Below are 27,232 nucleotides of genomic sequence, written 5' to 3' on the forward strand. Positions count from 1 at the left end.
TGTTTTATTTCAGCTCATGAAACATGGGACCAACACTTTACATGTTGTGTTTACATTTTAGATTACACAGTTAGTACTTTGAGTCATTCAAAAGGATACTTTTTGCCGTAACATTGTGTATCAAATTGGCGTGACCCGGATTCTGCGGCCACAACACAGAGCACTAACCACTGTACGATCATGGCGAGTTACCAGGGCTTGTGGGAGACCCCTTGAGTGGAAAGCCAAAAAGACAGCTCTGCCTGTCCACGTCAATGCATGCTAGAATTACCCAAAATCTCCAATACAGACACACAAGCACTAACTGTAATCTAACTGGCCGCAAAGTGTAACATTAGACTTTGGAATTTAGCCACCTCAGCCACGTCACAGTGATGGAGTGCTTGAGTAGATCGATTTCACCCCCATGTTTACAAGCCCTGGTAGCTCGCCGTGATCGTATAGTGGTTAGTACTCTGCGTTGTGGCCGCAGCAACCCCGATTCGAATCCGGATCATGGCATTGAAATTCACAATGTCACGGCAGAAGGGCTCGTTTTGAATTAGCACGGTGAACTAAACTGAATAAGTAGAGTGAACTTAGCAGAGATTGTAGAAAGGGTGCCACTGACTACTGGTGACAAATTAATTACTATACCTCTGTAATTATAACATTAAATAAGCAGATATTGATAACAATGGGCTCACCAGTATAGAGTACTCCATACTATACATTTAGTTTCGTTGGCAGATACAGTTTAAAGGCAGAGTCACAAAGTGAACAGCTATATCGGGTCAATTTTGGCAACAACTAAGAGCATTGAAGCACAAAGCGAAAACTTCTCCGCCTCGTCCCCAAGCTACGCATGGGCTGATACTCTGTGATAGTCTATCATTGTGCTCATCTGCAGAGCTGCCCGTGGCAACATCATATGGCTGAGTCTCAGTTTAACTCAATCAAAAAGCGCCCTCATGCCGTGAATCGCAATGCCATGAGCAGTACTAACCATTATACGATCACGGCAAGCTACCAGGCCTTGTGTGTGAGGGGGAGATATTAGGCTAGTCAAGCATGCCGTTGCCTTGATGTGGAAAATGTGGCTAAATACCATTATTGACTAGTTAAGACTAGAGAGAGACTCAACAGTGTATTGTGTAGTAGAATAGAGTTAGTACTGACCCCTGTAGAGTATTGTGTATGGTGTAGTAGAATAGAGTTAGTACTGACCCCTGTAGAGTATTGTGTATGGTGTAGTAGAATAGAGTTAGTACTGACCCCTGTAGAGTATTGTGTATGGTGTAGTAGAATAGAGTTAGTACTGACCCCTGTAGAGTATTGTGTATGGTGTAGTAGAATAGAGTTAGTACTGACCCCTGTAGAGTATTGTGTATGGTGTAGTAGAATAGAGTTAGTACTGACCCCTGTAGAGTATTGTGTGGTACAGTGGAATACAGTGCTCTGCTAGAGTAGAGTACGGTTCCTGAAGTATCCTTGGAATAGGAACATGCCCTCCAATGGACAATGATTAGCATCCATGAGGGTGACGGTCAACCTCTCCTTGTTTATATCATCCAGGGGCAACATATTGGGTTCCCCCTAAACTCCAGAGGATGGATCTATCACTCTCTGACCTGAACACAGGGATGGGAGAAGAGAAAGGTGGGTCTGTTGGACCAGGTCTAAGTCAGGCCCACAGTATAGTCACTGTGCATATGGGACAGGAAGAACAGGCAGACTTACTGACACTTCCTAACCTGCCAGACGTCCACTGGCAGCAGAGTATAGGGTTACGTTTACCATTCATTATTCACAGCTCTGGAGAATCATCCTGGGAAAATTACGAGAAGAGAGAGCAATGGTTAGCCAGCCAAACGACTATAAAACAGCTATTTGTCATATAGCAAACATGGTAGGTACGTTATATATTCATTTATGTTGCTAGGAAAGATACATGATGCTAACATTAGTAACGTTAGGCCTACTTGCTGAAGTAGCATGCTTGCTATTAAAACAGTAGTTTGTCGATAAACTATACTGTTTGCATAGTAGCAGAATATATATTTCAAAAGAGAATGAATTTAACAAAAATACATCTTATAAAGACTTGGACAGATAATATTATGATTACTTGCGTTACATGTCATGTTAGAGACAAAACATGAAGATACCTCTGCTTGAACGCTAATCCACGTCACTGTAGGTTTCATTTAAGATCCCAACGTCTCCCTGATGGGGCATGGCCCTGGTAGTTTGCCGTGATCGTATAGTGGTTAGTACTCTGCGTTGTGGCCGCAGCAACCCCGGTTCGAATCCGGGTCACGGCATTGAAATTCACAATGTCACGGCATAAGGGCTCTTTTTGAATTAGCACGGTTAACTAAACTGAATAAGTAGAGTGAACTTAGCAGAGATTGTAGAAAGGGTGCCACTGACTACTGGTGAAAAAATTATTACTATACCTCTGTCATTATAACATTAAATAAGCAGAGATTGATAACAATGGGCTCACCAGTATAGAGTACTCCATACTATGCATTTAGTTTCATTGGCTACAGTTTAAAGGCAGAGTCACAAAGTGAACAGCTATATCGGGTCAATTTTGGCAACAACTAAGAGCATTGAAGCAAAAAGCGAAAACTTCTCCGCCTCGTCCCCAAGCTACGCATGGGCTGATACTCTGTGATAGTCTATCATTGTGCTCATCTGCAGAGCTGCCCGTGGCAACATCATATGGCTGAGTCTCAGTTTAACTCAATCAAAAAGCGCCCTCATGCCGTGAATCGCAATGCCATGAGCAGTACTAACCATTATACGATCACGGCAAGCTACCAGGGCTTGTGTGTGAGGGGGAGATATTAGGCTAGTCAAGCATGCCGTTGCCTTGATGTGGAAAATGTGGCTAAATACCATTATTGACTAGTTAAGACTAGAGAGAGACTCAACAGTGTATTGTGTAGTAGAATAGAGTTAGTACTGACCCCTGTAGAGTATTGTGTATGGTGTAGTAGAATAGAGTTAGTACTGACCCCTGTAGAGTATTGTGTATGGTGTAGTAGAATAGAGTTAGTACTGACCCCTGTAGAGTATTGTGTATGGTGTAGTAGAATAGAGTTAGTACTGACCCCTGTAGAGTATTGTGTATGGTGTAGTAGAATAGAGTTAGTACTGACCCCTGTAGAGTATTGTGTATGGTGTAGTAGAATAGAGTTAGTACTGACCCCTGTAGAGTATTGTGTATGGTGTAGTAGAATAGAGTTAGTACTGACCCCTGTAGAGTATTGTGTGGTACAGTGGAATACAGTGCTCTGCTAGTGTAGAGTACGGTTCCTGAAGTATCCTTGGAATAGGAACATGCCCTCCAATGGACAATGATTAGCATCCATGAGGGTGACGGTCAACCTCTCCTTGTTTATATCATCCAGGGGCAACATATTGGGTTCCCCCTAAACTCCAGAGGATGGATCTATCACTCTCTGACCTGAACACAGGGATGGGAGAAGAGAAAGGTGGGTCTGTTGGACCAGGTCTAAGTCAGGCCCACAGTATAGTCACTGTGCATATGGGACAGGAAGAACAGGCAAACTTACTGACACTTCCTAACCTGGCAAATGTCCACTGGCAGCAGAGTATAGAGTTACGTTTACCATTCATTATTCACAGCTCTGGAGAATCATCCTGGGAAAATGACGAGAAGAGAGAGCAACAGTTAGCCAGTCAAACGACTATAAAACAGCTATTTGTCATATAGCAAACATGGTAGGTACGTTATATATTCATTTATGTTGCTAGGAAAGATACATTATGCTAACATTAGTAACGTTAGGCCTACTTGCTGCAGTAGCATGCTTGCTATAAAAACAGTAGTTTGTCGATAAACTAAACTGTTTGCATAGTAGCAGAATATATATTTCAAAAGAGAATGAATTTAAGAAAAATACATCTTATAAAGACTTGGACAGATAATATTATAATTACTTGCGTTACATGTCATGTTAGAGACAAAACAATAAGATACCTCTGCTTGAACGCTAATCCACGTCACTGTAGGTTTCATTTCAGATCCCAATGTCTCCCTGATGGGGCATGGCCCTGGTAGTTGGCCGTGATCGTATAGTGGTTAGTACTCTGCGTTGTGGCCGCAGCAACCCCGGTTTGAATCCGGGTCACGGCATTGAAATTCACAATGTCACGGCATAAGGGCTCTTTTCGAATTAGCACGGTGAACTAAACTGAATATGTAGAGTGAACTTAGCAGAGATTGTAGAAAGGGTGCCACTGACCACTGGTGAAAGAAGTATTACTATACCTGTCATTATAACATTAAATAAGCAGAGATTGATAACAATGGGCTCAACAGTATAGAGTACTCCATACTATACATTTAGTTTCGTTGGCTACAGTTTAAAGGCAGAGTCACAAAGTGAACAGCTATATCGGGTCAATTTTGGCAACAACTAAGAGCATTGAAGCACAAAGCGAAAACTTCTCCGCCTCGTCCCCAAGCTACGCATGGGCTGATACTCTGTGATAGTCTATCATTGTGCTCATCTGCAGAGCTGCTCGTGGCAACATCATATGGCTGAGTCTCAGTTTAACTCAATCAAAAAGCGCCCTCATGCCGTGAATCGCAATGCCATGAGCAGTACTAACCATTATACGATCACGGCAAGCTACCAGGCCTTGTGTGTGAGGGGGAGATATTAGGCTAGTCAAGCATGCCGTTGCCTTGATGTGGAAAATGTGGCTAAATACCATTATTGACTAGTTAAGACTAGAGAGAGACTCAACAGTGTATGGTGTAGTAGAATAGAGTTAGTACTGACCCCTGTAGAGTATTGTGTATGGTGTAGTAGAATAGAGTTAGTACTGACCCCTGTAGAGTATTGTGTATGGTGTAGTAGAATAGAGTTAGTACTGACCCCTGTAGAGTATTGTGTGGTACAGTGGAATACAGTGCTCTGCTAGAGTAGAGTACGGTTCCTGAAGTATCCTTGGAATAGGAACATGCCCTCCAATGGACAATGATTAGCATCCATGAGGGTGACGGTCAACCTCTCCTTGTTTATATCATCCAGGGGCAACATATTGGGTTCCCCCTAAACTCCAGAGGATGGATCTATCACTCTCTGACCTGAACACAGGGATGGGAGAAGAGAAAGGTGGGTCTGTTGGACCAGGTCTAAGTCAGGCCCACAGTATAGTCACTGTGCATATGGGACAGGAAGAACAGGCAGACTTACTGACACTTCCTAACCTGCCAGACGTCCACTGGCAGCAGAGTATAGGGTTACGTTTACCATTCATTATTCACAGCTCTGGAGAATCATCCTGGGAAAATTACGAGAAGAGAGAGCAATGGTTAGCCAGCCAAACGACTATAAAACAGCTATTTGTCATATAGCAAACATGGTAGGTACGTTATATATTCATTTATGTTGCTAGGAAAGATACATGATGCTAACATTAGTAACGTTAGGCCTACTTGCTGAAGTAGCATGCTTGCTATTAAAACAGTAGTTTGTCGATAAACTATACTGTTTGCATAGTAGCAGAATATATATTTCAAAAGAGAATGAATTTAACAAAAATACATCTTATAAAGACTTGGACAGATAATATTATGATTACTTGCGTTACATGTCATGTTAGAGACAAAACATTAAGATACCTCTGCTTGAACGCTAATCCACGTCACTGTAGGTTTCATTTAAGATCCCAACGTCTCCCTGATGGGGCATGGCCCTGGTAGTTTGCCGTGATCGTATAGTGGTTAGTACTCTGCGTTGTGGCCGCAGCAACCCCGGTTCGAATCCGGGTCACGGCATTGAAATTCACAATGTCACGGCATAAGGGCTCTTTTTGAATTAGCACGGTTAACTAAACTGAATAAGTAGAGTGAACTTAGCAGAGATTGTAGAAAGGGTGCCACTGACTACTGGTGAAAAAATTATTACTATACCTCTGTCATTATAACATTAAATAAGCAGAGATTGATAACAATGGGCTCACCAGTATAGAGTACTCCATACTATGCATTTAGTTTCATTGGCTACAGTTTAAAGGCAGAGTCACAAAGTGAACAGCTATATCGGGTCAATTTTGGCAACAACTAAGAGCATTGAAGCAAAAAGCGAAAACTTCTCCGCCTCGTCCCCAAGCTACGCATGGGCTGATACTCTGTGATAGTCTATCATTGTGCTCATCTGCAGAGCTGCCCGTGGCAACATCATATGGCTGAGTCTCAGTTTAACTCAATCAAAAAGCGCCCTCATGCCGTGAATCGCAATGCCATGAGCAGTACTAACCATTATACGATCACGGCAAGCTACCAGGGCTTGTGTGTGAGGGGGAGATATTAGGCTAGTCAAGCATGCCGTTGCCTTGATGTGGAAAATGTGGCTAAATACCATTATTGACTAGTTAAGACTAGAGAGAGACTCAACAGTGTATTGTGTAGTAGAATAGAGTTAGTACTGACCCCTGTAGAGTATTGTGTATGGTGTAGTAGAATAGAGTTAGTACTGACCCCTGTAGAGTATTGTGTATGGTGTAGTAGAATAGAGTTAGTACTGACCCCTGTAGAGTATTGTGTATGGTGTAGTAGAATAGAGTTAGTACTGACCCCTGTAGAGTATTGTGTATGGTGTAGTAGAATAGAGTTAGTACTGACCCCTGTAGAGTATTGTGTATGGTGTAGTAGAATAGAGTTAGTACTGACCCCTGTAGAGTATTGTGTATGGTGTAGTAGAATAGAGTTAGTACTGACCCCTGTAGAGTATTGTGTGGTACAGTGGAATACAGTGCTCTGCTAGTGTAGAGTACGGTTCCTGAAGTATCCTTGGAATAGGAACATGCCCTCCAATGGACAATGATTAGCATCCATGAGGGTGACGGTCAACCTCTCCTTGTTTATATCATCCAGGGGCAACATATTGGGTTCCCCCTAAACTCCAGAGGATGGATCTATCACTCTCTGACCTGAACACAGGGATGGGAGAAGAGAAAGGTGGGTCTGTTGGACCAGGTCTAAGTCAGGCCCACAGTATAGTCACTGTGCATATGGGACAGGAAGAACAGGCAAACTTACTGACACTTCCTAACCTGGCAAATGTCCACTGGCAGCAGAGTATAGAGTTACGTTTACCATTCATTATTCACAGCTCTGGAGAATCATCCTGGGAAAATGACGAGAAGAGAGAGCAACAGTTAGCCAGTCAAACGACTATAAAACAGCTATTTGTCATATAGCAAACATGGTAGGTACGTTATATATTCATTTATGTTGCTAGGAAAGATACATGATGCTAACATTAGTAACGTTAGGCCTACTTGCTGCAGTAGCATGCTTGCTGTAAAAACAGTAGTTTGTCGATAAACTAAACTGTTTGCATAGTAGCAGAATATATATTTCAAAAGAGAACGAATTTAACAAAAATACATCTTATAAAGACTTGGACAGATAATATTATAATTACTTGCGTTACATGTCATGTTAGAGACAAAACATGAAGATATCTCTGCTTGAACGCTAATCCACGTCACTGTAGGTTTCATTTAAGATCCCAACGTCTCCCTGATGGGGCATGGCCCTGGTAGTTTGCCGTGATCGTATAGTGGTTAGTACTCTGCGTTGTGGCCGCAGCAACCCCGGTTTGAATCCGGGTCACGGCATTGAAATTCACAATGTCACGGCATAAGGGCTCTTTTCGAATTAGCACGGTGAACTAAACTGAATATGTAGAGTGAACTTAGCAGAGATTGTAGAAAGGGTGCCACTGACCACTGGTGAAAAAATTATTACTATACCTGTCATTTTAACATTAAATAAGCAGAGATTGATAACAATGGGCTCAACAGTATAGAGTACTCCATACTATACATTTAGTTTCGTTGGCTACAGTTTAAAGGCAGAGTCACAAAGTGAACAGCTATATCGGGTCAATTTTGGCAACAACTAAGAGCATTGAAGCACAAAGCGAAAACTTCTCCGCCTCGTCCCCAAGCTACGCATGGGCTGATACTCTGTGATAGTCTATCATTGTGCTCATCTGCAGAGCTGCTCGTGGCAACATCATATGGCTGAGTCTCAGTTTAACTCAATCAAAAAGCGCCCTCATGCCGTGAATCGCAATGCCATGAGCAGTACTAACCATTATACGATCACGGCAAGCTACCAGGCCTTGTGTGTGAGGGGGAGATATTAGGCTAGTCAAGCATGCCGTTGCCTTGATGTGGAAAATGTGGCTAAATACCATTATTGACTAGTTAAGACTAGAGAGAGACTCAACAGTGTATGGTGTAGTAGAATAGAGTTAGTACTGACCCCTGTAGAGTATTGTGTATGGTGTAGTAGAATAGAGTTAGTACTGACCCCTGTAGAGTATTGTGTATGGTGTAGTAGAATAGAGTTAGTACTGACCCCTGTAGAGTATTGTGTGGTACAGTGGAATACAGTGCTCTGCTAGAGTAGAGTACGGTTCCTGAAGTATCCTTGGAATAGGAACATGCCCTCCAATGGACAATGATTAGCATCCATGAGGGTGACGGTCAACCTCTCCTTGTTTATATCATCCAGGGGCAACATATTGGGTTCCCCCTAAACTCCAGAGGATGGATCTATCACTCTCTGACCTGAACACAGGGATGGGAGAAGAGAAAGGTGGGTCTGTTGGACCAGGTCTAAGTCAGGCCCACAGTATAGTCACTGTGCATATGGGACAGGAAGAACAGGCAAACTTACTGACACTTCCTAACCTGCCAGACGTCCACTGGCAGCAGAGTATAGGGTTACGTTTACCATTCATTATTCACAGCTCTGGAGAATCATCCTGGGAAAATGACGAGAAGAGAGAGCAACAGTTAGCCAGTCAAACGACTATAAAACAGCTATTTGTCATATAGCAAACATGGTAGGTACGTTATATATTCATTTATGTTGCTAGGAAAGATACATTATGCTAACATTAGTAACGTTAGGCCTACTTGCTGCAGTAGCATGCTTGCTATAAAAACAGTAGTTTGTCGATAAACTATACTGTTTGCATAGTAGCAGAATTTATATTTCAAAAGAGAACGAATTTAACAAAAATACATCTTATAAAGACTTGGACAGATAATATTATAATTACTTGCGTTACATGTCATGTTAGAGACAAAACAATAAGATACCTCTGCTTGAACGCTAATCCACGTCACTGTAGGTTTCATTTCAGATCCCAATGTCTCCCTGATGGGGCATGGCCCTGGTAGTTGGCCGTGATCGTATAGTGGTTAGTACTCTGCGTTGTGGCCGCAGCAACCCCGGTTCGAATCTGGGTCACGGCATTGAAATTCACAATGTCACGGCATAAGGGCTCTTTTTGAATTAGCACGGTGAACTAAACTGAATATGTAGAGTGAACTTAGCAGAGATTGTAGAAAGGGTGCCACTGACCACTGGTGAAAAAATTATTACTATACCTGTCATTATAACATTAAATAAGCAGAGATTGATAACAATGGGCTCAACAGTATAGAGTACTCCATACTATACATTTAGTTTCGTTGGCTACAGTTTAAAGGCAGAGTCACAAAGTGAACAGCTATATCGGGTCAATTTTGGCAACAACTAAGAGCATTGAAGCACAAAGCGAAAACTTCTCCGCCTCGTCCCCAAGCTACGCATGGGCTGATACTCTGTGATAGTCTATCATTGTGCTCATCTGCAGAGCTGCTCGTGGCAACATCATATGGCTGAGTCTCAGTTTAACTCAATCAAAAAGCGCCCTCATGCCGTGAATCGCAATGCCATGAGCAGTACTAACCATTATACGATCACGGCAAGCTACCAGGCCTTGTGTGTGAGGGGGAGATATTAGGCTAGTCAAGCATGCCGTTGCCTTGATGTGGAAAATGTGGCTAAATACCATTATTGACTAGTTAAGACTAGAGAGAGACTCAACAGTGTATGGTGTAGTAGAATAGAGTTAGTACTGACCCCTGTAGAGTATTGTGTATGGTGTAGTAGAATAGAGTTAGTACTGACCCCTGTAGAGTATTGTGTATGGTGTAGTAGAATAGAGTTAGTACTGACCCCTGTAGAGTATTGTGTATGGTGTAGTAGAATAGAGTTAGTACTGACCCCTGTAGAGTATTGTGTATGGTGTAGTAGAATAGAGTTAGTACTGACCCCTGTAGAGTATTGTGTATGGTGTAGTAGAATAGAGTTAGTACTGACCCCTGTAGAGTATTGTGTGGTACAGTGGAATACAGTGCTCTGCTAGAGTAGAGTACGGTTCCTGAAGTATCCTTGGAATAGGAACATGCCCTCCAATGGACAATGATTAGCATCCATGAGGGTGACGGTCAACCTCTCCTTGTTTATATCATCCAGGGGCAACATATTGGGTTCCCCCTAAACTCCAGAGGATGGATCTATCACTCTCTGACCTGAACACAGGGATGGGAGAAGAGAAAGGTGGGTCTGTTGGACCAGGTCTAAGTCAGGCCCACAGTATAGTCACTGTGCATATGGGACAGGAAGAACAGGCAGACTTACTGACACTTCCTAACCTGCCAGACGTCCACTGGCAGCAGAGTATAGGGTTACGTTTACCATTCATTATTCACAGCTCTGGAGAATCATCCTGGGAAAATTACGAGAAGAGAGAGCAATGGTTAGCCAGCCAAACGACTATAAAACAGCTATTTGTCATATAGCAAACATGGTAGGTACGTTATATATTCATTTATGTTGCTAGGAAAGATACATTATGCTAACATTAGTAACGTTAGGCCTACTTGCTGCAGTAGCATGCTTGCTGTAAAAACAGTAGTTTGTCGATAAACTAAACTGTTTGCATAGTAGCAGAATATATATTTCAAAAGAGAACGAATTTAACAAAAATACATCTTATAAAGACTTGGACAGATAATATTATAATTACTTGCGTTACATGTCATGTTAGAGACAAAACATGAAGATACCTCTGCTTGAACGCTAATCCACGTCACTGTAGGTTTCATTTCAGATCCCAATGTCTCCCTGATGGGGCATGGCCCTGGTAGTTGGCCGTGATCGTATAGTGGTTAGTACTCTGCGTTGTGGCCGCAGCAACCCCGGTTCGAATCCGGGTCACGGCATTGAAATTCACAATGTCACGGCATAAGGGCTCTTTTTGAATTAGCACGGTTAACTAAACTGAATAAGTAGAGTGAACTTAGCAGAGATTGTAGAAAGGGTGCCACTGACTACTGGTGAAAAAATTATTACTATACCTCTGTCATTATAACATTAAATAAGCAGAGATTGATAACAATGGGCTCACCAGTATAGAGTACTCCATACTATGCATTTAGTTTCATTGGCTACAGTTTAAAGGCAGAGTCACAAAGTGAACAGCTATATCGGGTCAATTTTGGCAACAACTAAGAGCATTGAAGCAAAAAGCGAAAACTTCTCCGCCTCGTCCCCAAGCTACGCATGGGCTGATACTCTGTGATAGTCTATCATTGTGCTCATCTGCAGAGCTGCCCGTGGCAACATCATATGGCTGAGTCTCAGTTTAACTCAATCAAAAAGCGCCCTCATGCCGTGAATCGCAATGCCATGAGCAGTACTAACCATTATACGATCACGGCAAGCTACCAGGGCTTGTGTGTGAGGGGGAGATATTAGGCTAGTCAAGCATGCCGTTGCCTTGATGTGGAAAATGTGGCTAAATACCATTATTGACTAGTTAAGACTAGAGAGAGACTCAACAGTGTATTGTGTAGTAGAATAGAGTTAGTACTGACCCCTGTAGAGTATTGTGTATGGTGTAGTAGAATAGAGTTAGTACTGACCCCTGTAGAGTATTGTGTATGGTGTAGTAGAATAGAGTTAGTACTGACCCCTGTAGAGTATTGTGTATGGTGTAGTAGAATAGAGTTAGTACTGACCCCTGTAGAGTATTGTGTATGGTGTAGTAGAATAGAGTTAGTACTGACCCCTGTAGAGTATTGTGTATGGTGTAGTAGAATAGAGTTAGTACTGACCCCTGTAGAGTATTGTGTATGGTGTAGTAGAATAGAGTTAGTACTGACCCCTGTAGAGTATTGTGTGGTACAGTGGAATACAGTGCTCTGCTAGTGTAGAGTACGGTTCCTGAAGTATCCTTGGAATAGGAACATGCCCTCCAATGGACAATGATTAGCATCCATGAGGGTGACGGTCAACCTCTCCTTGTTTATATCATCCAGGGGCAACATATTGGGTTCCCCCTAAACTCCAGAGGATGGATCTATCACTCTCTGACCTGAACACAGGGATGGGAGAAGAGAAAGGTGGGTCTGTTGGACCAGGTCTAAGTCAGGCCCACAGTATAGTCACTGTGCATATGGGACAGGAAGAACAGGCAAACTTACTGACACTTCCTAACCTGGCAAATGTCCACTGGCAGCAGAGTATAGAGTTACGTTTACCATTCATTATTCACAGCTCTGGAGAATCATCCTGGGAAAATGACGAGAAGAGAGAGCAACAGTTAGCCAGTCAAACGACTATAAAACAGCTATTTGTCATATAGCAAACATGGTAGGTACGTTATATATTCATTTATGTTGCTAGGAAAGATACATTATGCTAACATTAGTAACGTTAGGCCTACTTGCTGCAGTAGCATGCTTGCTGTAAAAACAGTAGTTTGTCGATAAACTAAACTGTTTGCATAGTAGCAGAATTTATATTTCAAAAGAGAACGAATTTAACAAAAATACATCTTATAAAGACTTGGACAGATAATATTATAATTACTTGCGTTACATGTCATGTTAGAGACAAAACATGAAGATATCTCTGCTTGAACGCTAATCCACGTCACTGTAGGTTTCATTTAAGATCCCAACGTCTCCCTGATGGGGCATGGCCCTGGTAGTTTGCCGTGATCGTATAGTGGTTAGTACTCTGCGTTGTGGCCGCAGCAACCCCGGTTCGAATCCGGGTCACGGCATTGAAATTCACAATGTCACGGCATAAGGGCTCTTTTTGAATTAGCACGGTTAACTAAACTGAATAAGTAGAGTGAACTTAGCAGAGATTGTAGAAAGGGTGCCACTGACCACTGGTGAAGGAATTATTACTATACCTGTCATTATAACATTAAATAAGCAGAGATTGATAACAATGGGCTCAACAGTATAGAGTACTCCATACTATACATTTAGTTTCATTGGCTACAGTTTAAAGGCAGAGTCACAAAGTGAACAGCTATATCGGGTCAATTTTGGCAACAACTAAGAGCATTGAAGCACAAAGCGAAAACTTCTCCGCCTCGTCCCCAAGCTACGCATGGGCTGATACTCTGTGATAGTCTATCATTGTGCTCATCTGCAGAGCTGCTCGTGGCAACATCATATGGCTGAGTCTCAGTTTAACTCAATCAAAAAGCGCCCTCATGCCGTGAATCGCAATGCCATGAGCAGTACTAACCATTATACGATCACGGCAAGCTACCAGGGCTTGTGTGTGAGGGGGAGATATTAGGCTAGTCAAGCATGCCGTTGCCTTGATGTGGAAAATGTGGCTAAATACCATTATTGACTAGTTAAGACTAGAGAGAGACTCAACAGTGTATGGTGTAGTAGAATAGAGTTAGTACTGACCCCTGTAGAGTATTGTGTGGTACAGTGGAATACAGTGCTCTGCTAGAGTAGAGTACGGTTCCTGAAGTATCCTTGGAATAGGAACATGCCCTCCAATGGACAATGATTAGCATCCATGAGGGTGACGGTCAACCTCTCCTTGTTTATATCATCCAGCGGCAACATATTGGGTTCCCCCTAAACTCCAGAGGATGGATCTATCACTCTCTGACCTGAAAACAGGGATGGGAGAAGAGAAAGGTGGGTCTGTTGGACCAGGTCTAAGTCAGGCCCACAGTATAGTCACTGTGCATATGGGACAGGAAGAACAGGCAAACTTACTGACACTTCCTAACCTGCCAGAAGTCCACTGGCAGCAGAGTATAGGGTTAGGTTTACCATTCATTATTCACAGCTCTGGAGAATCATCCTGGGAAAATTACGAGAAGAGAGAGCAACAGTTAGCCAGTCAAACGACTATAAAACAGCTATTTGTCATATAGCAAACATGGTAGGTACGTTATATATTCATTTATGTTGCTAGGAAAGATACATTATGCTAACATTAGTAACGTTAGGCCTACTTGCTGCAGTAGCATGCTTGCTATAAAAACAGTAGTTTGTCGATAAACGATACTGTTTGCATAGTAGCAGAATATATATTTCAAAAGAGAATGAATTTAACAAAAATACATCTTATAAAGACTTGGACAGATAATATTATGATTACTTGCGTTATATGTCATGTTAGAGACAAAACATGAAGATATCTCTGCTTGAACGCTAATCCACGTCACTGTAGGTTTCATTTAAGATGCCAACGTCTCCCTGATGGGGCATGGCCCTGGTAGTTCGCCGTGATCGTATAGTGGTTAGTACTCTGCGTTGTGGCCGCAGCAACCCCGGTTCGAATCCGGGTCACGGCATTGCGATACACAATGTCACGGCAAAAGGGCTCTTTTTAATTATTAGGGGTACATTGCTAACTACATTATAAGTAGGTCTATTTATATATTTTTCCCGTTAGGTAAACTGGCAAACTCGAGACACCGGTTCCTAACCACCCGCAATCGAGCTGCTAGTTAATGCCCATGTCGTTGCATTGCTGTTTGTGCAGGTTTGTATAGCCCCAGATCTCCGCCCAACACACAAGCCCTGGTAGCTCGCCGTGATCGTATAGTGGTTAGTACTCTGCGTTGTGGCCGCAGCAACCCCGGTTCGAATCCGGGTCACGGCATTGCGAATACACAATGTCACGGCATAAGGGCTCTCTTTTTGAAGCGTTGACTGATGGGAAACTGACTGACTGGCTGGTTAATTATGTAATTCTGATATTTATCCCTTTTGGGGTTGGCTAACCAGCGAACATTATCACATAAATTAGCAGTGGACAAAGAATGACAGACACAATTGTAAGTAAGCTAAATTAGTAACAACAAGTGTGGGGGAACAGCTAGCTAATATGCAGGCTATGTACCCATCTTTAGCCCAGATAAAACACACTTGGGAAAGCACGTGGGGAACTCAAAATATGAACATGCATAAGGAGAAATGGATTGAAAAAGTTAGGTCGATGCAATGCAAAATATACAATATGGACTGTCAGTCATAGTATGCGTTCAGCTCATTTTCCAGTTTCAAATCAAGCTTCATTTGTACAGCACATTTCAGACATGGAATGCAACGCAATGTACTTAACAGAAAAAAAACAATTAAAATAAAAGCTAAAATATTTACTACACAAACATAAAATAAAAAAAGAATGACAAGCTGAACGACTAGAAAGCACCGTAACCCAATTATCCTACGTTAATTATCCTAAACTGCTGCATAAATTCTAACCTGCTACGAAAAGTCAAATCTGACAACAATTTTTTTATCCAATCTAGTCAAAACCCTTCACTGGGGGTGGAGAGACATTTTTGCCATTTTAATGCTCACGAGGGCGGAAATGTAACTTCTACCAGCTGAAAGACAATGCCCATAGTTTACCCATGATGCTACACAAAGATTTAAGTCAACAAGTCTTCCTTTTAGTCAAGGTATGATATATTTGGGATTGAAGTGGGAAATCCGTGCCAATACCGTATGTTTCCCCTATGATATGACGTGCTACTACTCAATCTACATTTAATTTGAACGCTACCACCCACCAGCATGGCATTGTTTGATAATCAGAAACACCTGCGAAATCCTCCTTTTCGCGAGTCGCCACTTCGCTGAGCAATATAATAGATAATCTTTGGATGAGTCACAGCTTTTTGCCTCGTCTCCTACACTTGGCTGCCTGATCCATGGAGCAAATTAAAATAAAGCGTGCAAACTTGTTTTTCACGTCCACTTTTTTTACCAACAAAATATAACTTATTTTTTAGCTAGTCTTTAAAATAAAAAAAATGACCATTTTATAAATGGTGAAATTGCTTGTGATCTCCTCATTCAGTGCACTTTTTTGTTGTTGCCTGTTTTGCATGTCACATATCAGTTTTCAAACAATGTTAAAAAAAACAATCATAAATCATTGAGTTAATAAAGCTGCATACAAATATGGTCTCTTTTTTGCTTTCTTTAGTAAGGCAGCTCCAAAATGCAGTTTTTTTCAGCATAGCGCAGTGCTTTCTGTGGTGGTGGGGCAGCCAGTGGAAAATATGGAGCATAGGGGGTGGTAATCAATCAATCAATCAAATTTATTTATAAAGCCATTCTTACATCAGCTGATGTCACAAAGTGCTTTACAGAAACCCAGCCTAAAACCCCAAACAGCAAGCAATGCAGGTGTAGAAGCACGGTGGCTAGGAAAAACTCCCTAGAAAGGCCAGAACCTAGGAAGAAACCTAGAGAGGAACCAGACTATGGAGGGGTGGAGATTATAACAGAACATGGCCAAGATGTTCAAATGATCATAGATCACCAGCAGGGTCAAATAATAATAATCACAGTGGTTGTCGAGGGTGCAACATGTCAGCACCTCAGGAGTAAATGTCAGTTGGCTTTTTATAGCCGATCATTCAGAGTATCTCTACCGCTCCTGCTGTCTCTAGAGAGTTGAAAACCGCAGGTCTGGGACAGGTAGCACGTCCGGTGAACAGATCAGAGTTCCATAGTTCCGCAGGCAGAACAGTTGAAACTGGAGCAGCAGCACGGCCAGGTGGACTGGGGACAGCAAGGAGTAATGTTCTCTAGTTGCGCAGTGATTGGCTCAGTGTTCTGTCACACTACATCACCGCAAAATCTATGGGGAGAGCTTGAAAATGCAAGCCTCTTGGGTGCTGATATAGATTTAAATGAGAAGTTTGAGTTCAGGGCCCCCGCCTGCCCTGTCGGTATTCGGACCATGATTACTACAAGGTTAGATAGCTGGCTAGAATAACTACGAATAAAAAAATGTACATGGCTAATTGTCAGCTAATTGAGTGACTGACATAAAAAGAGAGAAACTACTGATGCACAACCACATTTCGAAATTGCACCTTGTGTATTTTACTATTCTAACTCTCAGTAGTAAGTTGAGACCCTGACTGGGCACCTCCAGACGGGGCCCTTAAGCGACCGCTTGGAGCCGACCCTGATTGTAAATCAATAAACCAAGAAGTTGGCTGCCTACGCTATTGATCTGTATTGATCTCACTATATTTCCTGTAACGCTGGCTGTGGTAGAGACACTGTAGGACAGGCTCTCCAACCTTGTTCCTGGAGAGCAACCCTCCTTTAGGTATTCACTTCAACCCCAGTTGTAACTAACCTGATTCAGCTCATCAACCAGCTAATTATTAGAGTCAGGTGCGCTGGATTAGTTTTGGAGTAAAAGACCTACCGGACGGTAGTGTTCCAGGAACAGGGTTGGAGAGCCCTGCTGTAGGAGGTGTCTATGTTAGGGAGAATATTGATTAATGTGTTGATTAATGATTGAAATGGATTGATATGTGACTAAGACTTGGAGTATAAGTGACAGAAATTCATAGCAGACATGTATACAGTAGCAAGTTATATGAGGGGCGAACTATTTGGTAATTTTTTGGGGAAATCAGACCATTTAGATGATTCTTCACGCCTTTCACACAGATTGAGAAATGATAAGGAATGTGTTCAGTGGTGTAAAGTACTGTAGTAAGTTTGTGTTCCTGAGTGGCGCAGCGGTCTAAGGCACTGCATCTCAGTGCTTGAGTTGTTACTATAGACGCTCTGGTTCAAATCCAGGCTGTAATACAACCAGCAATGATTGGGATTCCCATAGGCCAGTGCACAATTGGCACAGGTTTGGTGGTCATTGTAAATAAGAATTTGTTCTTAACTGACTTTCTTAGTTATGTAAAGTACTATTTAAGTATTTTGGGGGCGTATCTGTACTTTACTTTATTTGTACTTTACTTTAGGCGTTTTCTATTAAGGGTATCTTTACTTTTACTCAAGTATGACAATTGTGCACTTTTTTTAACCTCTGAATGTGTTCCATTTCTGAAGTCATAAATGTGCTATAGACGTCCCCTTATAATGTAAGCTGCCCCTTTAAATATGCAGAAAAAACAAGTTGTTACCCAGCAGCCATTTTTAGTTGAGGGATCACACACACAGTAGCTGCGTCAAACGTTGTTTTTTAACAACTGGATTGAATATTGTAAGTGATCATTGCATAGGTTATGGCAACATTTCTATAAACGGTATTTTAGACCTGTAGTGTTTTTCTAGACTACAATAGAAGTTAATGTATATGAAGTTTGTTTACATTGTTTCATGGAGTTTAACGGTAGGCATTCCTGAGACAAGTCAAATGTGCCTTTTAAAAGCAGTTCGATATCCTGCCTTAGTGAGAGTAATAATATTGTTTATCATCATTGCCATGCATGAAACTCCTATCATCTTTAAATAAATAACGCAATTTTGTAATGAGGTGATTTTAGATTTTCCTTCTTTGAGAATATGGTGCGCCCATGAACGATTGCAACATTGTTTCACAGGACGTGGGAAACCAGCATTTCTGCTATTAACTGCGCGCTCGATCCTCTAACAATGCAATAAGGAAATTCGCTCTCATAGGCGTCACCTGAAGTCTTAACTATTGTGGATGAGCCTTACACTTGATTTTTCTAAATACTATTCTTCATCTAATTTACATTGGCTTTGACATATCAATTAGCCATACAGTTATAGATTATTTATCATCAATTTACTCTGCTACCTATTAACCCGTTACAAACACATTATAAACCGTCTGCTACTTTTCAAGTACACTAGTGATAGCGTTATTATTGTGTAACTTGGATACTCTCAGATGACAAGAGGTCACGAACAAGAGTGTTTTGGTAGGGGGCTAGCCATATTAGTTTATGGGGGCTAGGGGTTCGTTTGGGATGGTGTGTAATTCAAATGAACGGCAAATTCGCCACTTTATTTGTTACTCCATTATTTGTGCCATGAAGAGAGGTCTTTCTTGAAAAATAGATTGTATCTCAATGAGACTAACCTGGATAAAGGTTAAATAAAACTGAATTGGAATTGACCCTAATCCTGCATGTTGTCCTAAAACTGCCTTATTGGCCTAATCTACTGTGCAAGTCCCTGCTCTGCACTGATCTCCCCTGTGTGCTTCCCTCATAGAGCCAAGATGAATGAGGACGTGTTTGAGGTCCCTGAAGGAACAGAGTACCGTTATCTGGTACAAGGGGAAGGAGAGGAGGAGGTGCAGTATGTGCATCGCAGACACTACGTCAGCCCATTTCTGGTCCTGTCCAGACGCTGCATCTTCCTCGTCTGCATGGGGGTGCTATCCCTGCTCACCTTGGCTGGGTACCTGGCCTACGTGGCCCAGACTCTGCCCCCTGGCTCAGCCCAGGTCACTACTGACTGTGGAGAGTTCCAGGGTAGACAGGTGGGTTGATGTTTGCACATTGTTGGTGGAAAGAGTAGAAATAGACAACGATCAAATCAAACTTTATTTATAAAAACAACAATGTTCAGCTTTACAAAAAAAAAAAAAAAAACTATGTTTAGCCATATTTAACATTTTTAACCAATTGTACTGTATGGTTTCTCCCCCATATGCGTACAATGTAAAGAGCATCGAGACCTAATAGAACAGTAGATCATCAATTAGATTCAGTCATGGGCTGTTTATTTTATTTATTCAGTGGATGGTCACGGGGCTGGAACATAATTACAAATCATTTGTAAACTGCAAATTGACTGCAAGAAGCCCAAACGGATATCATATTTGACTAAAACATGATTATTTCAAACCTTGCTTACATTTGTATACGATCACATACACTCAGTGGCCAGTTTATTAGTTACACCACCCCGTTCACGGAAATGGTTAGCTCCTACAGACAGTGAGTCTCGTGGCCGTGGCTTACTATATGAAGCAGGCAGACAGGCATCGAGGCATTCAGTTACTGTTCGGTTGAGCGTTAGAACGGGTAAAACGAGTGAAGGATGCCAGATGCACCGGTTCCAATATTTCAGAAATGGCCCGGCCTCCTGGGCTTGTCAGTGTCTAGGGCACCACAGTGTCTAGGGTAACGCAGAGAATGGCGCGACAAACAAAAAACATCTAGTCAGCGGCAGTCCTGTGTGCGAAAACAGCTTGTTGATGAGAGAAGTCGAAGCGGGCCACAAACAGGCAAATAACGGCGCCATACAAAAATAGTGTGCAGAACAGCAACTCAGAACGCACAGGGTCATCTGATCCAGCTGTAGCAAGCAAGGCCACAGATGTTTAGCTTCAATCCTATGCAACATATACAGTACACTCAGTGGTCCGATTGACCGTTAGAATAGGCAAAACGAGTGACTTAAGCAACTTTGAGCGCGATATGATCGTCGGTGCCAGGCGCGCCGGTTCCAGTATTTCAGAAACGGCCGCTCTCCTGGGCTTTTCACCCACGAGAGTGTCTAGGGTTTACCGAGAATAGTGCGACAAACACAAAAACATTCAGCGGCAGTCCTGTGGGCGAGAACAGCACGTTGATGAGAGGTCAAAGGAGAATGGCAAGATCATGCAAGATAACAAGCGGGCCACAAACAGGCAAATAATGGAGCAGAACGGCATCTCGGAACACTCAACTCGTCAGTTCCTGTCACGGTTGGGCTATTGTGGAAGACAGCCACACTGTGTTCCACTCCTACCAGCTAAAAACAAGAAGAAGCGTCTCCAGTGGGGAGACACTGGACAATTAAGGAATGGAAAAACATCGCCTGGTCCAACGAATCCCGGATTCCTGTTGCGTCATAATGATGGCAGAGTCAGGATTTGGTGTAAGCAGCATGAGTCCATGGCCCCATCCTGCCTGGTGTCAATGGTACAGGCTGGTGGTGGTGGTGTATTGATGTGGGGAATGTTTTCCTGGCACACGTTAGGTCCCTTGATACAAATTGACCAACGAACATTTCTGACACCTTGTATAACCCATGCCCCGAAGAATTCAGACTGTTCTGGAGGAAAAGTGGCGTCTGACCCGAGATGGGTGTACCTAATAAACTGTCCACTGAGTGTATATCTCTATTATGCATGGGAATACTTTGAAACAGATTTAAAATCAATTGGAGCTGATTTGCTTGTATTATTTTTACAGTCTTTTATGTCCAACAATAACATTAGAATAAGCAAGATCCCCGTCAGTTGGGGAACCCTGTAATAGAAGATGGTAAAGGATTGAGGACTGGAATGTTTCAGTGACATGTGCCTTGACCATGTGGGCTTATACGGAATTACCTCCAGTGAACACTCATAGTTAATGAAATACTATTGGTCGTCTTTATCATTGCAGAGGAATGGGGCCTACTCGTTCAAGGGCCTCCCCTACGCTGCTCCCCCCATTGGGGAACGTCGCTGGGCCCCGCCAGCCAAACCCCGGTGTGGAAACGGGGTGGGGGATGCCACCCGCTTCCGCAGCAAGTGTCTCCAGGTGCAGCCGCTCTCAGACACGGGGAAGGTGATTGGCCAGGAGAGCTGCCTCTTCCTGAACGTGTGGACCCCCACCCTGAGCCCCGACGCTGCCCTACCCGTCATGGTCTGGATCCATGGGGGCTACCTTCACATGCTTAGTGGAGGAGAGGAGGGCTACTCGCCCACAGAGGAGCTAGCAGCCCAGACAGGGATGGTCTATGTCAGCTTTAACTACAGGCTCAACGCATTTGGGTTCCTGGCCCTGGAGCTACTGAGGGAGGGCTCCTCCACCAATACCTCTGGTCAGTCTCTAGCAGTTGGCACATCGACGTCTTTACAGTTTTGCCAAACGAGGTCTTGATGTCTCAAGCAGTTTCACACAACATAGATCATGTTGCATTTAAGATATGATAATAGGAAGGTTTTAATCTTTTTAAACAAGCTATTTCTAACACCAACAGAGTGATGAAATATTAATGATGTTTATGTTTGTTCTCTCAGTGACGTTGTTTATAATTGTGTATATCTATTTAATGAGTTTTAAGTATTCAGACCCCTGGACTTTTTCTACATTTTGTTACGTTACGGCCTTCTAAAATGGATTAAATAGTTTTATTTTCCATCAATCTACACACAATACCCCATAATGACAAAGGGGAAAAAAAACATTTTTTACATTTCTGTGAAATATCACATTTACATAAGGATTCAGACCCTTTACTCAGTACTTTTTTGAAGCGATTACAGACTCGAGTCTTCTTGGGTATGACGTTACAAGCTTGGCACACCTGTATTTGGGAAGTTTCTCCCATTCTTCTCTGCAGATCCTCTCAAGCTCTGTCAGGTTGGATGGGGAGCGTCGCAGCACAGCTATTTTCAGGTCTCCAGAGATGTTCAATCGGACTCTGGCTGGGCCACTCAAGGACATTCAGAGACATTCAGATCCAAAGCCACTCCTGCATTGTCTTGGCTGTGTGCTTAGGGTCGTTGTCCTGTTGGAAGGTAAACCTTCACCCCAGTCTGAGGTCCTTAGCGCTCTGGAGCACGTTTTCATCGAGGATCTCTCTGTACTTTTCTCCGTTCATCTTTCCCTCGATCCCGACGCTGAAAAACATCTTTTTTTGTCTTATTTGTCTTATCTCCGCTGCTTGATAAAAAGTTAATATTTTTCTTTCTCATGGTCACTACACCATTTATGCTTTACACACACACACATAGACACACACACACACACACATAGACACACACATACACACACACAACTTGATATGGAACGACCCATAAAATTGCATAAAGCCATTGTTTTCAACACTCACATTCACGCACAGTCATCGGCGAGAACAGAAAGGTTCTATATCTGAACACCTCCTATTTCCCTTCTGATCTGAAAGGGTTCAGGGTATTGACACCAGGAACCTTTAGGTACACTAGGCTAGATGGAGCTTCTGAAAATAGGAACTAGGACATAGGAAAACGAGGCCACATCAAAGCGGTATTTCGACGTGATTTTAATCTCTAATTGGTTTCCCCCCCACCCAGGAAACTATGGCTTCATGGACCAGATAGCTGCTCTGCAGTGGGTCCAGAGGAACATCAAGGTGTTTGGAGGAGACCCCAGTAAAGTCACCATATTTGGTCAAAGCTCAGGTAATAAATACCAGCTATTATAAGCCTCTATGGGCTACATGAGTGTACTGTCAATGAAGTGTGATTGAACATTTAATTAGTGTGCACCTTTTTCTTTTTGTTATAATACAACAATTTTTACCGAACATTTAAAAGGATGAAAACAAAATATGCTACTTTATGTTAGCATGTGCTTGTAGCAGTATAGTTGGCTGAAGGAATGAACACAGCTTCCTTAACTGCTTTAGAATTTCCCCTCATTGTCTACTCTCTTCCCATCACCATTCCACACACACACACACACACACACACACAGGTGGGACGTCGGTGTGGACTCTGATGATGTCTCCGCTGGCAAAGGGTCTGTTTCATGCGGCGGTGGATATGAGCGGCTCCTATAAGTATAACGCATCACTGGAGAAGGCAGAGGCAGACAACCTGCTATTCCTGAACAAGACTGGCTGCAATGACCTGGCCTGCCTCCGGAAGCTCTCCACCACACTGATACTACGGGTACAGACAGTACGACAACGTAAACTGTAAAATCTGCCTTAGGGAGAAATGGGCTTCATGTGGGTCTCTCTCTCTTTGTCTCTCTCCACTCCGCTCTAGGCCATCCCATGGAAGGAGTACCCGTCGTGGGGGGCAGATGATCTGATGGACCTGCCCACTAAGGACAGCTTCGTGGGTCCCGTAGCAGTGGTGGACGGGCATGTCCTCCCAGCCCCTCCCTTTGAGATGTGGGAGAAAGGAGGAGTCTTCAACGATGTTCCATTCCTCATAGGGACCACTGAGCAGGAGACTGACTTTTTGTAAGTATTATGCGTGGTCTGCAAAAAATTATTATCTACAGAAGCTGTCCTAGAAATACACAATTAATTTTGTAAACGTGTGTGTGTGTGCGCGTTTGTGTGTGTGCACTTTAGCCCACCGTATGAGAATATCTCCATGTGGACATGGGGAGACTACGGGTGGTTTGTGACAGGTGAGAATAAGAATACGGTAACCTCGGGGTCAATATCGATCAATCTGTAAAATGCCTTATTTAGATTCGATTGTATTGTTCTCCAAGGAGGAAATTCATCTCCACATTATCAAACATCACAGACCTGTAAGAGATCTTTTTTTTTTTTAACCCTGACATTAACAGATAGACAGACAGAAAATTAAGACCGAACATAAAACAGTGATTACATCATAGTCCATTGAGCTGTTGAGGAAGTTTATGGCTGTGAGAAAGTAGCTCCTGCTAAACTGGGCCTTTTCTCTCTCATCACTTGTGGCCACTGAAACCCACGAAATCCAGCATCAACTCTTTTCTCCAAAACCCGTCTCTCATATTTTCAACCCTGCCGCCTTTTACAGTCTATTCCTGCTACCCATATTGCCCTTTTCCCCAAAGCCTCTCGCCTGTGTCCCACACAGATAAACTGAGCCCCTTCAGCGAGGGTCTTCCTAAGGAGGCGTTGGATCTGTACCCAAGCTCGGCCCTGTGCCCCACTCCTGACCGCTGCCCAGAGAGGGCCTACACCACAATGGTGTCGGACATGAGGGTCACCTGCCCAAACAACGACCTGGCCAAGAGGGCTGCAGGTAGGCTACGCTGACAGCCAGGAGATTCACGTGAGCCAATGGGTTAGCATTCACTCTATGATAATGGACAGCATTTTTTGTTGTTGAATGGTCTCTTTAGAGAGACAGGTAGTTGTTCAGAGAAGACAGCGATTAGAATGGGCATTAAAGAGAGACAGGTAGTTGTTCAGAGAAGACACCAATTAGAATGGTCTCTAGAGAGAGGTAGTAGTTCAGAGAAGACACCAATTAGAATGGTCTCTATAGAGAGGTAGTAGTTCAGAGAAGACACCAATTAGAATGGTCTCTAGAGAGAGGTAGTAGTTCAGAGAAGACACCAATTAGAATGGTCTCTATAGAGAGGTAGTAGTTCAGAGAAGACACCAATTAGAATGGTCTCTATAGAGAGGTAGTAGTTCAGAGAAGACACCAATTAGAATGGTCTCTATAGAGAGGTAGTAGTTCAGAGAAGACATCTATTAGAATGGTCTCTAGAGAGAGAGGTAGTGTTTCACAGAAGACACCAATTAGAATGCTTTGGAAATGCCTCCTGTCCACCCTTCACTGATGTAATCACTCATCTGTTAGTGAACAGTAGTGAGTTTTGAACTGCTTGTGTGTGTGCGTTTGTTTGTTTTGTGTGTTTGTTTTGTGTGTGCGTGTGTTTGTTTTGTGTGTTTGTTTTGTGTGTGTGTGTGTGTTCCCAGCGGCCCTCCACAGTCCTGTGTATCGGTACGTGGTGACACACACTCCATCTCGTGCCGTCATCTCCTCGGAGGGTCTGTGGTCGTTCCCCAGCCGGTTCTCTTTCCACGGCCTGGACTCTTTCGCCTTCTTCGGGGGTCTAGAGAAGCTGTTGGGGGGACCGCTCTCCGCCCAGGACACTGCCTTCCAGAAGCTCCTCACAGAGCACCTCGTCCACTTCGCTAAGGAGGGTGAGAGAGGGGCAGGGGCTGGAACACAAACACCTCTCCTAGATTGGTTGAACTCAGTGTTCATTCAGCTCAGACCATTGGAATTAGACATTTACCACATAACTTTCCTCATATCTCTATCCCTCTCCTCTCTTCTGTTCTCTCTATCCCTCATCTCTTCTTCTGTTCTTTCCATCCCTGTCTCCTCCTCTATTGCAGGTAAGATGCCGGAGCAGTGGCCAGAGTACCCAGCAGCCACTGCTCTCCTGAACCATACCCTCTCTGTGGTCCATGATTACTCTGCTGAGCGCTGCCAACTGTGGGAGAAGAACGGCTTCTACCCCTACGCCTGGGTCAACTGACCCCTCACCCATAACTCCTACTGCACAGGACTGAATCCTACACCTGGGTCACCTAGGTTACAGTATCTACCCCTAGAACGATTTAACATCTGTCTAGAACAATGGGAACATGTGAAGAAAGATGGAAACCATGAAGACCAAAATTAAGGATGTTAGTACTGAATGTGTTCTGTGACTGTGGTGAAATGTAGATGCATTGTGGGAGTTTTGGTGTGTACAGTATTTTGCCTTTAGGTTTGTTCAAGGATAAAGTATCAGATTTAGAGAAAAGGGAAGAATATGTTGGTATGGAAGAAGATAATGGACATTTATATTTCTGCTCTGTTTTGTGTAGAGATGGTTGTGAGAATGTTGAAAGAGGAGATGTTATTGTGATGTGTATTATTATTATTCATACTTTTAGCTACTGTTACTTGCACTAAGATTTTAAATGAAGATGCCTACTCTTTTACTTTTTATGGAAATCTGTTGTGTATACGTCGTACATGTGTGCAATGAGGAAACATTTATTATGAAGGGCTTTTATGCTGTAGCCTATGTTATGTGTTTCTCTATTCTTCTCTTTCCATAATGTGTCTCTGTGTGGTGGATATTCAACCAGACAGAAACAGCTAGGAAACTTTTTCTGCACGCATAGACTGTCACCACCGAATCATCTTCGTTCGACTTGAAAACACGCCGGTGTTTTCCTACTCAAGGCTCATTAACTCAACGTAACACTCTCTGCCTTTTCTTCAGCATCTCCGACAGCCCCGACTTGATTGGCAACAAGGGATGGTGCGCTTGTTCTTTATGTGTGAAGAGAGGGATGAAAGCCTGTGGATGACAGAGAGAGCACATGGAAGTGTTTACTTGTGTAATTAGTGTTTAGAGTTGCCTCCAATCAAAAGTTCTCGTGTTCTGTCTTTTCTCCTGTCAAACGGACAGGGAGTTATATCTGTTGCTGTCGCATTGATCATTTCTACTTTTGTTCCACTATGTGCGCTATGATAGGCACTTATTTCAACGTTACATTTTTCTTTTCTTTTTTACTCAGGTAATCTGCTTTATGATGCCATGACCTAAAATTACAGGTCATTCACACGCACTAATACAAAATAATAAAACACACAAAGAATTAAGGATTTCAGTCTTTTTTCAAAATATATATTTCAAATATACAGTATGTTTCATAGCCTAGAATCAAGTTCAAGCCCATCTTTACTATCCCAAGGTGAAACTTTTTTTGCAGGCAGGGACAATACAACATACAATTATAAGTTAAAAGCAGGGGTTCTCGGGTGGCGCATCCAGCTAAG

General features: G+C 42.9%; 1 protein-coding gene, 1 long non-coding RNA gene and 8 other non-coding genes across 14 annotated transcripts; 9 read left to right on the forward strand and 1 right to left on the reverse strand.

Moving 5' to 3' along the window:
* Window positions 1–14,424, reverse strand: LOC120061505. 4 transcript variants are annotated; one of them, XR_005478339.1, is made up of 17 exons: window positions 14,309–14,424; window positions 13,921–14,008; window positions 13,600–13,811; window positions 12,378–12,451; window positions 12,043–12,254; window positions 10,517–10,604; window positions 10,196–10,407; window positions 8,720–8,807; window positions 8,399–8,610; window positions 7,067–7,154; window positions 6,746–6,957; window positions 5,220–5,307; window positions 4,899–5,110; window positions 3,567–3,654; window positions 3,246–3,457; window positions 1,720–1,807; window positions 1–1,610 (listed from the first exon to the last, which is right to left on the reverse strand). It is a non-coding gene; the product is annotated as an uncharacterized LOC120061505 (long non-coding RNA). The 4 variants fall into 4 exon arrangements; XR_005478338.1 differs by having other exon boundaries at window positions 7,081–7,154; window positions 12,364–12,451; XR_005478337.1 differs by having other exon boundaries at window positions 3,581–3,654; window positions 12,364–12,451.
* trnah-gug lies at window positions 2,232–2,303 on the forward strand. Its single transcript has one exon. It is a non-coding gene; the product is annotated as a tRNA-His (tRNA).
* trnah-gug lies at window positions 4,079–4,150 on the forward strand. Its single transcript has one exon. It is a non-coding gene; the product is annotated as a tRNA-His (tRNA).
* On the forward strand, window positions 5,732–5,803 carry trnah-gug. Its single transcript has one exon. It is a non-coding gene; the product is annotated as a tRNA-His (tRNA).
* trnah-gug lies at window positions 7,579–7,650 on the forward strand. Its single transcript has one exon. It is a non-coding gene; the product is annotated as a tRNA-His (tRNA).
* trnah-gug lies at window positions 11,029–11,100 on the forward strand. Its single transcript has one exon. It is a non-coding gene; the product is annotated as a tRNA-His (tRNA).
* On the forward strand, window positions 12,876–12,947 carry trnah-gug. The gene has a single exon. It is a non-coding gene; the product is annotated as a tRNA-His (tRNA).
* Window positions 14,071–27,058, forward strand: si:ch211-71n6.4 (para-nitrobenzyl esterase). 2 transcript variants are annotated; one of them, XM_039011386.1, is made up of 10 exons: window positions 14,071–14,089; window positions 19,174–19,444; window positions 21,342–21,762; window positions 23,000–23,107; window positions 23,403–23,599; window positions 23,699–23,898; window positions 24,013–24,071; window positions 24,512–24,679; window positions 25,366–25,593; window positions 25,792–27,058. In XM_039011386.1, exons 2-10 carry the CDS (start codon window positions 19,181–19,183, stop codon window positions 25,932–25,934), a joined length of 1,788 nt encoding a protein of 595 aa, XP_038867314.1. In that variant the 5' UTR covers window positions 14,071–14,089; window positions 19,174–19,180; the 3' UTR covers window positions 25,935–27,058. The 2 variants fall into 2 exon arrangements, with proteins under 2 accessions (XP_038867314.1, XP_038867313.1); XM_039011385.1 differs by lacking the exon at window positions 14,071–14,089 and adding an exon at window positions 18,103–18,193.
* Window positions 14,433–14,504, forward strand: trnah-gug. Its single transcript has one exon. It is a non-coding gene; the product is annotated as a tRNA-His (tRNA).
* On the forward strand, window positions 14,744–14,815 carry trnah-gug. Its single transcript has one exon. It is a non-coding gene; the product is annotated as a tRNA-His (tRNA).
* Window positions 27,059–27,232: the final 174 nt, after the last annotated feature.

The sequence above is a fragment of the Salvelinus namaycush genome, chromosome 16 (genome assembly GCF_016432855.1).
Source record: "Salvelinus namaycush isolate Seneca chromosome 16, SaNama_1.0, whole genome shotgun sequence".
Classification (NCBI taxonomy): domain Eukaryota; kingdom Metazoa; phylum Chordata; class Actinopteri; order Salmoniformes; family Salmonidae; genus Salvelinus; species Salvelinus namaycush.